At 45.0% G+C, this 13,645-nt stretch overlaps 1 protein-coding gene across 8 annotated transcripts in view; it reads left to right on the top strand.

Annotated features, from left to right (window-relative positions):
* The window catches only part of foxp4 (forkhead box P4), a 93,523-nt gene that overhangs the window by 39,964 nt on the left and 39,914 nt on the right, over positions 1-13,645 (top strand). For 7 of the 8 annotated variants that reach the window (XM_034082410.2, XM_071203110.1, XM_071203109.1 and 4 more), the window contains one exon: positions 10,170-10,256. In XM_034082410.2, coding sequence (XP_033938301.1) covers positions 10,170-10,256 — 87 coding nt within the window. Of the gene's footprint in view, positions 1-9,668; positions 10,043-10,169; positions 10,257-13,645 lie in introns of those variants that run through there. The other variant, XM_034082411.2, reaches the window with a different exon arrangement.

Raw genomic sequence — 13,645 nt, 5'->3', positions numbered from 1 at the left:
GACTGAGTAACACACACAACCCCGGGCACCTGAAGGGGTTAGGTTGGGTTTGGTTGCCATGGGAGTGTTTGAAAGCACTTAACACTGGGCAGGCCTTGCTGTGCTGGCAGGTAAATAACACATACATGTATACACACACATGAGCAGGGACGGACACTCTTCACGGAGAAGTTCCTGAGGGTGAACAAGTCGATTGTTGACTCACTCTTCAGAAGGGATCGCCATGGTGACCGAGGCCTTTTTAAGAGGTCATAGGTCAGCGAGCAATGCTGCATGACCTCATTACTGCTTCTGGTCAGTGACACTACGGTGTGACTGTGTGTGTGGATGCCTGTTCACATTGGTCTTCAGCTTTCCCAATCAAAAAGCAACAGGCGTAATTGGTTTTAATTGACGTGGGCTCCGATGCAGTGTTTCAGAGTTCACTAGGGGCAAGGCACTCAAAAAAAGAGAGCATTAGTTTACAACCCCCACCCACACAGGCTGAGAAATGCTCATATCTTGGTCCTATAGTGTCCTCTCTTTTCTTAAAAGTCTGTACTCCTTTATTCCCCCACTCTGGACTCACACAAAGTGATGGACACCGAGAGGGGGAGCAGAGAAAGTAGGGAGTGAAGACAAAATGTGCAACGCTTACAAGGCTGCTTGGCAAGTAGTTACCCTGGAAACAGTCGAGAGCCCGTCGGTGCACACAATGAACGCACACATATACACACCACACACACAATAGCTGCAGAGGCCTAAAGTGTTGCTAATTAGCTAGTCTGCGCTGGTTCTTTGTGAGAGCCATTTTAAAGGAGAGATTAGAGTCAACAGGGAGGAGGAGAGGAATGTAGCTCTTCTCTCTCTTTGCTTTCTTCTTGAGCTCTGGGACAGTGTGTGACGGCCTTTTTTCCCACCTGACAGACGGAATGAATTTGTGTTTTTGTGAGTTTTCCTTAACTAAAAACATCTTTCAAATAAAGTGCATTCATTTTGAGATGTAGTAAGGGATCAGTTGGGCCTCTAATTAAGAAAATGATAAAAGGTCAAATCAGAAAACTCCTGGATGTGTTATATTTGCTTCTCACCCAAATATATTAATATATAAAAACGTAATTAGGAACTTGCTGAAATTAGTCTGTTATAAATGCTGCTCTGAATGAACGCTCATTCAGTGACAGATTTCCCAAAAAATTAATCTGTTTTGTATAACAGTTAACACACAGTTTTCATTGCTTTATAATTAGTACAAGACAGGTTATACCCCGTTTTAACTCTATTATCTTAACCAATTATTAGAAGCTACAATAGAGAACACAAGAAGTGTACAGTAGGTTAAAATAATAATAATATATTTTTTAATGAAAAGTAGCAATGTAAATGTTGTACTTCCAAATAAGTGGTTGAGGTTAATTAAATAAATTGATCATGGGTAGTTTAAATAACAACACTTCTTAATTCTCTTTGTACTTGTGCTAATGGACTCATAGTAGTTGTCTAGCTAGCAGAGTAAACACTTTCTTACATTTTTGAAAGCAAGTGAAAACATTATGATGGTGAGTCAAAGATACCCAGGTCAGCAACTTTTTTTTTAATAGAAAGGGAATTATTTTGGGCTTTGAGGTATTTTAAATGACAAAATGTGCCTTTCCACATCTGGCTGTATTGACCCTTTTACTAAATCACACACACACACACACACACACACACACACACACACACACACACACACACACACACACACACACACACACACACACACACACACACACACACACACACACACACACACACACACACACACACACACACACACACACACACACACACACACACACACACACACACACACACACACACTTCCCCATTTCCCCTTTCTGGAACACACCCCTGCTTCTCATTTGGGGAAGGGAAAGATTTTGTTTTGTTTAGAAGTTATGGTACAGCAGCCGGTCTTTGTTGCTCCTGCCCACTTCCGCTGTGTGTGTGTGTGTGTGTGTGTGTGTGTGTGTGTGTGTGTGTGTGTGTGTGTGTGTGTGTGTGTGTGTGTGTGTGTGTGTGTGTGTGTGTGTGTGTGTGTGTGTGTGTGTGTGTGTGTGTGTGTGTGTGGTAATGGTGGGTGCAAGGGTGGGTCCATCTCCATCTCCACAGCCACAACCAGGTGTAAAAACCCTCTGAACCAAAAACATGAAAGAGAGTTTTATTTCCATCCAAGCGGGCAGGCAGGCTAATACTTTTACAGGCCACTGACTCGGAGTGTGCTTTTCTGTTGAACCAATAGGCGTCTGTGTGTGTACATTAGTCTGCATGTGTGTATGCGTGCACATGGCAGACAGTCTCTGTTTGTGTATGTATGTGTTTTCCCTCTGTCTCCTGAGCTGAGTCTTGGCAGTGTCTTGCATGTGTTATTAGTTTGATTTAGATTTTTTTGGGGATATTAATAATAACAGTTAAACGGTTTCCATATGTGAGGCCTGGTTACCAGGCTAGTGCTATCCCCATCATGGGCTGGTCTCGCTCAGTCTCTCAGGAGTGACTCTCGCTGGGCAGGAGAAGCAGTTAAAGCTCTGGAAGTCACACAAACACTTCCCAAGAGCATGAGCAAACTACTTAACTGTCCCACTTTATACCAGATAAGAGCTAAATATGATAAGGTACACTGTGTGTTTGTGTGAGTGCGTGTGTGTCAGTGTGTGTGTGTGTGTGTGTGTGTGTGTGTGTGTGTGTGTGTGTGTGTGTGTGTGTGTGTGTGTGTGTGTGTGTGTGTGTGTGTGTGTGTGTGTGTGTGTGTGTGTGTGTGTGTGTGTGTGTGTGTGTGTGTGTGTGTGTGTGTGTGTGTGTGTGTGTGTGTGTGTGTGTGTTTTCCGTTATGGGCTGGGTTTGTCTGGAGTGAGACCTTTCTCTCTTGCCAAACGAGCTGTGTTGAAAACCGCAGGGAAACTGCATATGTGTATATAATATATGACGTGTATTTGTGTGTGTGCGTGTGTGTGTGGGGAAGGAAACTGCTGTAGAGCTATTTGCCATCAATTAGCCGCCTCGACTGAGATGAGGCCTACAGTACAGAGGGAGCTGCTTTTATATTCTCAGGAAGGGAGTTCCTTTCTCTTTCTGTCCCTGCTCAACTCATCATTATCTTTAATTGTCTCTTTATGCCCTTTCCCTTCACTTAACACAGAAAAGCTGACAACATCTCCTTAGGAGGAGAGGTAGATTTATTTCTGTGTGTGTGTGTTCAAGATGTGTGCGTATGATGATGAATTGTGTAATGATATAGAGCAGCCCTGGGTATTCAGTCAGCTCCTTTTTATGACTGTGCGTATACCCCTATGAATCAATAGAAACATTAGATGAGTGTAAGGACATAGTTGAAGGGGAGAGGTTTTCTCGTTTCACGAAACAGTTTAGAACTGAAGAGAACCATCTGGAAAACGGCAGGGTCCCCATCGTTTAGAACAGGTCCCTTTTGTGAAAAATAGGATGTGAAAAAAAATCTAAAATAGGCCAGGGTTTTCAAACATTACGGCATATTTTGAAGTTCTTTTGGAAGTTTTGTGAGTTTTTATTGCGTTGGCTCTTGCATGCGGTCTTTCCTCTATTTAATGGTCAGTCTGGGCCCAGAGAAGCTTGCTTCAGCCGTTTTAAAACCTCAGCTCTCGAACGGTGCCTTTATATTGCGGAAATATTACATTAAATAGCTGAACGGGATTGCGGCTGGCTGGTGTTTCTGAAGGTGTCCCAGATAGTTCCAGCTAAACAGATTGAGGTACTCAGTGCCATTTAAGCACAGTTATATTGGTGGACAAATGGTTTGAAGTCGACGTTGCTATGAGCGAAAACAAATGGCAGGAAAGCTGTTGAAGGGAGGCCGGAAAGACCTGATTAATACCAGAAAAAGAGAAGGAGTACGTGAGGAAGAGTCGAGGGAAAGGGGCGAAGTCTTGGCCGAGTGTAGTTTATCTGTAACCCACCGTGAAATTGAGCAGCTTTAGCAGGCTTTGGTTCAGGCTGCCCCTTACCCCTGTATGTTTACCCCTGGAAACCCTTGATCTGCCCTAAATATATATATACCACTCCCTGTTCCCTTACACCATCAACCTATTGTTAAGTTGCATCTATCTTTAAAGAAATGTCATTTTCCGTGATATCAGTTTTTAACCAATTACTTTACAACTATTACACATTTACTCACACCAGTGTTAAAGTCAGCTCCTGTAATGTTTGGACGGGATAAAAACGTCCAGACTTTGGCCTCGCTGGTTGCACAGTTAACAACTACAATGTGGTGTGAGTGTGTCAATCTTCTGCGCAATTTACAGTAACATGCACCATAGCTGTCGGTAGTTCTTTCCGTTTTCAAATGCAACAAATGTATTAGAATGATCGCTTGAATATTGATGTGATAATCCTAGACATAGCTTTACCTTTTTACTACCTATCCCGGTCCCACAGCTGCCGTCACGGCAGTCTTTGTCTGACAGTCAGGGGAAGGCGAGGGTCCTCTCATAAGGCCAACAGCTGCATTCACAAGGCTTGGCTTCCATCGGCCTAGACAATCTATTTTAGTCCTCCGTCTAACCCATATCTGCTCTCAGAATTTACTGTGGCGAATAAGGGTATGGGTAACATATTTCTCGATCGGAGAGGGGAGGGGAGGGGCACAAGAAAGACAGAATACTTGGAGAAATGCCAGGCAAACTTTTGTGAGTTATACATTATATGGAGCGGCGGAGTGAAGGCGAGAGGCAGATCGGGTGATATAGACGGAGAGAAAGAAAGAGGGGAGTGATCTGGGAAAGCAATCTGGTTTTTGTGGTGACTGACAGCGATGCATTTGATACGTGAGATTCCACCGCGGCTGTAACCAAGCCTTCACTCACATTTGCCCCAAAGTCATATAGCAATCCTTCTAACTGTCACCTCTTCAGTGATCCCACTTTGTGTACAGTGTGTACAGTGTGTACAGTGTGTAAATACTCGGCCAGCTTCTGAACACAGGTGAGCTGCTGGTGCTGTAGTATCATCATCCTTCTTACACATTTACATGCTTTGTAGATTGTGTTACATCTGTTCACTCTCGTCTCGTCTTCTCCTCTGATCACGATTCCCTCTGTGTATCCAGAGAAAGAAGATAAGAGAGACTTAAAGGCAGGGAAACTAGCAGAGAGTAGCAAAGACCGAGCACGAAGGAGAAAGTAAAGTAAGGGAGAGGGGTTTATTGGAGTTCGGTGGTGTTTTTGTGGTGCTTAAGTGAGGAAGTTGAGTGCAAACGGATACAAGGGATCACAGCAGTGCGGCCCAGGAGGACGGCAGCAGAGACGCAGCTTTAGCTTGGCTTTCAGCTTCAATGACAGCACTCCTGAAAGAGTGAACGATAGAGGTAAGTATGGAAAAACAAAATCCACTGCTCCTTTCTGAACCTGGTCTCTCCGACTGATCCAAAAATCAGAAAGCGTGCAGGCCTGTAGAGGAGCAGCTGGGTGTGACCAGCCGTTTCTCTACGCCTTCACCCCGTGTCTTTCTACACCTCTCGCCATCTCTCACTCTCTCCTGGGTAAAAGAGAGCTTTAGGAATGGAGGAGCAGTGCATTACGAGCCTCTCTTCCCAGGCTGGTGAGCTGGTAAGGTGGAGAGGAGATTCTTGTTTGGCGGTGGAGAGATCTGGTGCGGCCGGCACTGCCTGAATCACTCGCTTCGTCTAGCCTGGTTAAGCTGACTCGCGGACAGATGCAACTATACGGCCTCTCACTTGTGCTACTTTCTTTCTTTTTGTACTCCTCTTCGTGGTCTCAGAGCAAAGAAATCTGATACCACCTGCCTCCCCCTTGCCCTTTCCTAACTCCCTCCCTCCCCTCCTCCTCCTCCCTCCCCTCCTCCTCCTCCTCCTCCTCCTCCTCCTCCTCCTCCTCCTCCTCCTCCTCCTCCTCCTCCTCCTCCTCCTCCTCCTCCTCCTCCCTCAAGGACAGCCCACTGTCTGCCCCGGGGGCTGTTTATCTACAGGGGGGGGGGGGGACGAGGAGGAGAGGGTAGGAGGGGGACCGGTTTGTTTCGTTTTGGCCGTCAACAATGGACCTCAGTCTGTGCTGACGGACTACTCCAACATATGGTACCCACCTGTCTCTCTCTCTCTGTTTAGATTTCGTTGCTTATTCCTGCGCTCTCTCACCCAAACACACTGGGCGGATTAGAGGCCAGATTCATCACACACACAGACCTGTTTGCTTTAGCAACCTGAGCCAGGCGCACACTTACACTCACACACTTTCACATACGTGCTGCAAGTTCAGCACACACACGCGTAGCAACATAAAATGTCTATCCTGTTCTTCTAATGGATCCTCTCACTACCTCAACGACCCTCCCTCCTTTTAAAGAAACCTGTGTGTCAGCCATTTTTTGGAACCCTGTTAAGGAGAGAAAGTAGCCTTTAGTGTGTGTTTGTGGCTGTGGGTGTGTGTAGGTGTGTGTGTGTGTAGGGGGGTGTGTGTGTGACCCTGATGAATTAAAAAATGCACTGTTATTAAAGGCTGTGTCGGAGGCGATGATTTACAGAGGGGAGCGATGACAAGTCAGAAGAACTCACACGCCGAGCTGGCACACACACACACATGCGCACGTACGCACACACTCACACTGTGCTCTCAGGCCTCCAAGCTGAGCAGTGACCTCCTCACCCCTCCTTCCCCTTCCTCCTCCTCCTCCCTCCCTCTCTCACTCTAATAAAACCTGTCTGACACCACTGATGTGTGTATATGTGTGTGTGCGTGTTTGTGTGTGTGTGTGTGTGTGTGTGTGTGTGTGTGTGTGTGTGTGTGTGTGTGTGTGTGTGTGTGTGTGTGTGTGTGTGTGCGTGCTCCGCGGCAGCACAAAGACTCTGTTGTTGGGCCTCCCTCTTAGGCCTCCCTCATATTTTCTTTAAAGGTGCAGTGCGCCCCCAAGAATGCCACAGGGGGAGCGGGGAGTTGGGGTTGGGGGAGTCTAGGAGGAGCTGGTGTGTGTGTGTGGGTGGAGGGGGGGCATACCTTACAATGCTACAGCTTACCCAGGTCACAGAGAGAAAAAGGCAAAGAGTGAGTGTGAAAAGGAGAAATGAAAGAGAAGGGTCAGAGCAGAGGAGTGCTTCTTGACAAGGTAGATATGGGAGCGTTAGGCTCGAGCTCTGTGTGTGTGTGTGTGTGTGTGTGTGTGTGTGTGTGTGTGTGTGTGTGTGTGTGTGTGTGTGTGTGTGTGTGTGTGTGTGTGTGTGTGTGTGTGTGTGTGTGTGTGTGTGTGTGTGTGTGTGTGTGTGTGTGTGTGTGTGTGTGTGTGTGTGTGTGTGTGTGTGTGTGTGTGTGTGTGTGTGTGTAGTTCTCCCTTCCAAATCAACTATCAGACATAGATAAATACTCATAAAATAAACCTGCTGATTCCTTGAAGCAAGCGTTTGCGTTCGGGCCGGTCAGCTTACATTTCTCCAAAGACTCCAATAACAATAACTTCACAGATGCACATACAAGCCAAATAAAACACATCGACTTTCATTAGAATCATACGATGATGATCATATGATCATATCTTGATGCACCTATACAAAATCATCTCGGTCACTTAAGTATTAAAAACAATTCTAGGTGTAGAAGAGTGAGAGTTTTTTGTTTAAAGTATGACACATTTGTTGCATTACTTTTAGTCAAAAAATGTGCTAACATCATTTTCTTATAAAGCTATAAAATCCCATTACATGAAATCACCGCCATCTTAACAGGATATAATTGCCTATAAGCTCGGGCACATTTGAATAAACCAGGATCTCAATCCACAATACACACATTAGTTTAACTCTCCAGAGAAGTGCATGGTGTGTTAGTAGTGTGTCTCTCACACACACCCACCTCCTTGACTCAGGCGGAGCAGACAGGCATCACCTCTGCTGGGTTCTAGCGTTTATGAAAGCCATAAATGGCTCTTTAATATAGTGGTAATCAGGGTGGTAATTTGGGTGGAATTGTCCCTTATTGTTGCCAGACATGCCTCCCAAACTCCTGCCAACACACACGCATACGCACACACACACACACACACACACACGCACGCACGCACGCACGCACGCACACACTCACTCTTGGGCAGACAGGGTGTTCAAGGAGTAATTCACACCACATGCCAACAAACTGGGCGGTTGTGTTTTTTTTTGGTTTTCTGTGTGTATATGTCTGCGACTGCTTTAATGCTGAGGTCAAACCAGTAAATGGGAGGGGGTTCCCGAGATTTTTGTTAAAGTGTTAAAATACATGTGTGTGTGTGTGTGTGTGTGTGTGTGTGTGTGTGTGTGTGTGTGTGTGTGTGTGTGTGTGTGTGTGTGTGTGTGTGTGTGTGTGTGTGTGTGTGTGTGTGTGTGTGTGTGTGTGTGTGTGTGTGTGTGTGTGTGTGTGTGTGTGTGTGTGTGTGTGTGTGTGGGCAAGTCCACAGCCACGTCCGTGTGTGTGTGTGTGTGTGTTTTTAATTGCGGTCTCAGCAAAAGTAGCAAGTGTGCTGGATACAGATGGTTTTCATCACCGCACAGTGGACTTCTCTCTCTTTGTGTCTCCCTCTAATCTCTCCTCTCTGTTTTTGTAATTAAATGTTACTTAATGTACCCAGGCTTCTAATTTGACAATTCATTAAATATGTGACAATATACAGTAAGTGTGTGCCGCACTGTTTCACAGCGTTACAATATCCTGCGGTTGTGAAATGATGCAGTGGAACAGATTTCTGGTGCTGCATGATTGAGTAAGAGCTTCCATAAAGAACATCATTCAATCTGGCCGTTAATTTGTGGCGTCTGCACACACACACACACACACACACACACACACACACACACACACACACACACACACACGCACACACACACACACACACACACACACACACACACACACACACACACACACACGCACACACACACACACAGACCAGCACAACCTCATGACAGAGGGTTAGAGAGGGGAGACAGCAGGATGCACATTTGCTTCCTCTGACTCAAAGGGGAAAGGTTGCTTAGTAAATATTGATTTATGAAAGTGTATGTGTGTGTGTGTGTGTGTGTGTGTGTGTGTGTGTGTGTGTGTGTGTGTGTGTGTGTGTGTGTGTGTGTGTGTGTGTGTGTGTGTGTGTGTGTGTGTGTGTGTGTGTGTGTGTGTGTGTGTGTGTGTGTGTGTGTGTGTGTTCAAGGCAGCTTTTGTGTTTTGCGATGGGTGTTTTCTTGTTATGTTTTAGGAGCAGTTCAGACATTCCAACACAAATGCCTTTCCACTGGGACTTATTTGTCTTAATGAAAGAGAGCCTGAGTCCTAAACGCTAAAAAGCAACACAGCAAAGAAAAGAGAGAAATGCAATGACACAAAGAAACACAGTTATTATGTTTTAATGAAATGAAGGGTTAGGAGGAAGGTAGCGGGGGATACATCGCAACACTCAAGGGCAGAGAGAAGGAATGGAGAGAGCTAAAGAGTGATGGTGTCACTGGTTTGAATGGACAGCCCTGGAGGGCATAACGGGGATAAATGGGAAGAAGAGAAGGAGTGAAGAGGTGGGTTGTGGGTAGTCACAGCTCTTTAGGGCACATCGGGGCAAACGGCCCATTACATCACTCTGACACACACAAACACAGTGCAACTGACACACATCACGATTTGCTGACACACTTCTGCCTCAGAGGATGTGGAAAACCCACTGTGCACCTTCGGCGGAAAGGAAAGGGAGAAGTAGGAAGAGGAGAAGGGAAGGGGTGTGGAGAGTGGGAGAGTGGAGGCAGGATTGAGAAACAGCGAATGGAAAGGAGGAGACGATCAGAGTTAAAGAAGGTGTTGGGATGTATTCAGTCACGTGGACGCACAGACGCAGTTCCCGTGTGTGCGCAAGGTGGCCGTCTCAGGTTAAAGGAAATCCGACCTGACAGCTTGGCAAAGGGAGAGTGCTCAGAGAGCGGTCTGTAGGGGAGTTTTAGTGCTTCTCCTTTCTGTTCATTTAAGAAATACTTTGTATGGGTGTTTGTTATTGAAACTGACTTTGCACACATGGCATTTACAAGAAGATAGTAAGTAAGGTGTGACTTTTGAAACATGTGTCTCCACGATGAGTGTGTTGTTTAACTCTGTAGATATTTCACTATGTGACAATGTGTGCACGATGGACATCTGATCATCTCTATTTCTCCCGCGTAGGCGCTGCAGGCAGCCAGACAGTTCCTCCTCCAGCAGGCCTCTGGACTCAACTCCCCTGGCAACGAGATCAAACAGAGCGCCCTGCAGGTCAGTAAACACACACACAAACACACCGATGCACAACCAACGTGTTGCTTTGTCACCATCGGTATAATATGAAACCCCTGGCGGCCGCAGCTTTGCCTTCTCCAACTTGCCACGTCCACCACGCCGTGTGATATTGGCACATACTTTTCTCTCTCTCGCTCTCTCCCTCTGTCTGTGAGTGCATGTGTGTGTGATTGTTAATGTATGTGTGTGAATGAGGTCTTTGTAGTGATTGGGTAGTGAGCTGTTTTCAGAGTTAAATTCCTCAGTAAGCGGAGAGAGAGGGGTTAGCAGGAGTGCAGGATCCCCACTGAAAGATACTTGAGGAGGACACACACACACACACACACACACACACACACACACACACACACACACACACATGTTGATGCATATCACACATGACATTACTTCTGGTGGTTCTTTAGAATGATGTGATGTTTGGTATACAGACGTGTGATTTGTAGCCATGGCTCATATCAATAAAGTGGGGCCATGGGTCTACTAGAGCAGCACGCAGTCTGCTGGAGAACTGCTCTTCTCCTTACCGTCCCAATGATAAACAGACAGCTGTAGCACCACAACATGGGGAATGAAGAAAGAGAAATAAAGGTGAAAAGGAGGGATGTGAGTCAGAAGCAACGATAAGGTCAGATTGCATTCTGGGAAACTATTAACATTAAAAGCTGATAATACAAAGTCAATTATGTTTTAGAGTGATGTCTTGCAACATTTACATGGAATAGGACATCAAATTAATGCTTCATGGAAGCATTTTAATTTGTTCTCATAAATATTTGCTGTTGACTCATGTTATTCCAGGAAAACTCATCTGGTGCAAATAAACTTTTATACGTCCAGCAGCAGGAAGGGGTGTTTGAAAATGAGCTCGGTGTTTAATATGAATATTATGAGTAGCCTTCATGATAGAGCAGATAAAGAAAAAAACTCAAACGTCATCAACGGAAAGACCAAAGAAAAAGATTTTGCCGTGTCGGCCACACAGTTTAATTGCCAAGTGACCTCTGGGATGTGCAAGAATGCCACAGAATTAATGACTGCTTATTACTGGAGATGTCAGAAAAGAAATAATAACGTATAAAAAGGGGGATCTTGCAGATTACACTTTAATCAAAACCCCAATTGGAAATGGAATCACTTTATTTACTTTGGATAGAAACTGGCAGTCAGAGAAATGATATGGTGACTTTAAAGCGGTCAGAGAATAAAATGAATACATTTTTATATAAGATCTTTATTGTTAAACATTCCAAGGATTTAAATATAATTTATACTATTAAACCAAAAAGAAATCCCATGTCTGCTTACATTAATATTAATACGTGTGTCACATAATTTCAAAACTGCTTATCTTTCTATCGCATTTCCTCCTTAAATCTTATCATTCACACGTTTCAAATCCACATTGGTGGTGGATCCAAATGGGTCCGTGTGTGTTATCAGACCCTTCCTCTGACCTGGGTCTCATACATACATACGTACAGGACACAAGTGCTTTTGCCTCGAATGGGAATTGAATAAAATATAGCTTATGTTTTAGAAAAAAAATCTTTCTCTGACTCACCCTAAAAAAAACGAAAGAAATACAAAGTGAGGAAGTAAGAAAAAACAACCTCGTGAAGGGAACTGAAAGTTAAAATGTTATGTAAATCTGTTGTTTAGCAATAAACTGTAAGGAACGATACTTTTGAGTCTCTGTGAACGCTGACAATGGGTTAACCTGTAAGTATTCTGAGTTCAAACGCAGATTCATTTGACCTGCCTTATATGAATAACCTTACACTGTTTTCTCCTCTCTCTGTCTCAAACACACACACACACACACACACACACACACACACACACACACACACACACACACACACACACACACACACACACACACACACACACACACACCCCTCCTCTACTCCCTCCATATCTGTCTTGTTTGTTGGTGCCTGGCCTGGCTAGCCTCTCTGTACTCTCCAGGGCATCCACGCTACATCTCTGTTGTCTGAGCTGTCAGCTCACATAGCCCCAGATACCCTGCCAACACACACACACACACACACACACACACACACACACACACACACACACACACACACACACACACACACACACACACACACACACTTTGATGTACATTTGTGTGTGTGTTTGTACTTGGATCCTCGCAGTCAGAAACACAGGCACAAATAACACAGCACAAAGCGTTGTTTGTGTGAAGCTACAGCTCTGAAGTTGTTTACGAGACCTCACAACAAACCTGACTGCTAAGGTGGCGCACAGAGATCTCTTAATTACTGTAATTTAGAGGTTGACGATCATTATTGAAAATCGCAGAGGACCTGCACTCGGTTGCTGTGATTGGAGCGGGCGTCTGTCGGCCACAGAGAGGGTGAGTGGAGCTAGACATTTCATCTGGCCACTTCTAAAGGTGGCAGTAAGCAACTGTACGGTGACACAGTGGCTCACATCAGGCACAAAATGGCCGTCCTCAGGTTGGTTCCTGCTGGGCTGCTCTCACACATGCAAATGAGCCTCAGCCAATAATGAGATCTTTAGGAGCTCGATAATTAGATTTTTCCCTTCTCTCTGAGGGAGAACGACAGAGGCAGACAGGGAGAGCGGGAAGACTTCTATTCGTGTCTTGACTTCTCTGGAGAAGCCATGGTCTGCACTGACAAGCCCCCGCCCCCCACTCTCCCTTAACCCCCCTTCCCCATCATATTTCTCTTCTTTTCTTTATTTATAATAGAGGGGAGGATCTGAGCTGAGAGCAAAAGAAACTCTGAGATTATATCTGCTTTTTGATTGGTTGTTCAGAGATGGTTTCTGTGTTTGGCTGGCTGTGTGAGATGTTATCAAGCCTGTGTGTGTGTGTGTGTGTGTGTGTGTGTGTGTGTGTGTGTGTGTGTGTGTGTGTGTGTGTGTGTGTGTGTGTGTGTGTGTGTGTGTGTGTGTGTGTGTGTGTGTGTGTGCGTGTGCGTGTGTGTGTTACTGTCATGTGTCACATTCAGGAGAAACTCCACAATGGCTCAAGTCTCTAGACAGGCAATTGCAGGATAAATTGATTGTGCGCTACAACATTGTTGCTCCAGTTGCTGAAAAGCACAATAATCAGAACAGTGTGAGGAGTTTGACGATTCAAAACGATAGAGGTGGTTTATTATGACGTTAGAAACAGTTTTACACATATGTAAATGAAAATAATAGAAAATTGCAATGATTTTCACAACTCTTATATCATGTTTAAAGCATGAGTTCTTTACGGTTTTTGAATGATATTGCAAAACAAACTGTGGATTTAAGGGGTTAAAGATGAAAGATCATGCACAACAAAACAGTTAGATATTGAAATGCTGTACGAGCTTGGAGAGTCA

The sequence above is a fragment of the Pseudochaenichthys georgianus genome, chromosome 5 (genome assembly GCF_902827115.2).
Source record: "Pseudochaenichthys georgianus chromosome 5, fPseGeo1.2, whole genome shotgun sequence".
Classification (NCBI taxonomy): domain Eukaryota; kingdom Metazoa; phylum Chordata; class Actinopteri; order Perciformes; family Channichthyidae; genus Pseudochaenichthys; species Pseudochaenichthys georgianus.
This window is presented reverse-complemented; position numbering and strand designations above follow the sequence as displayed.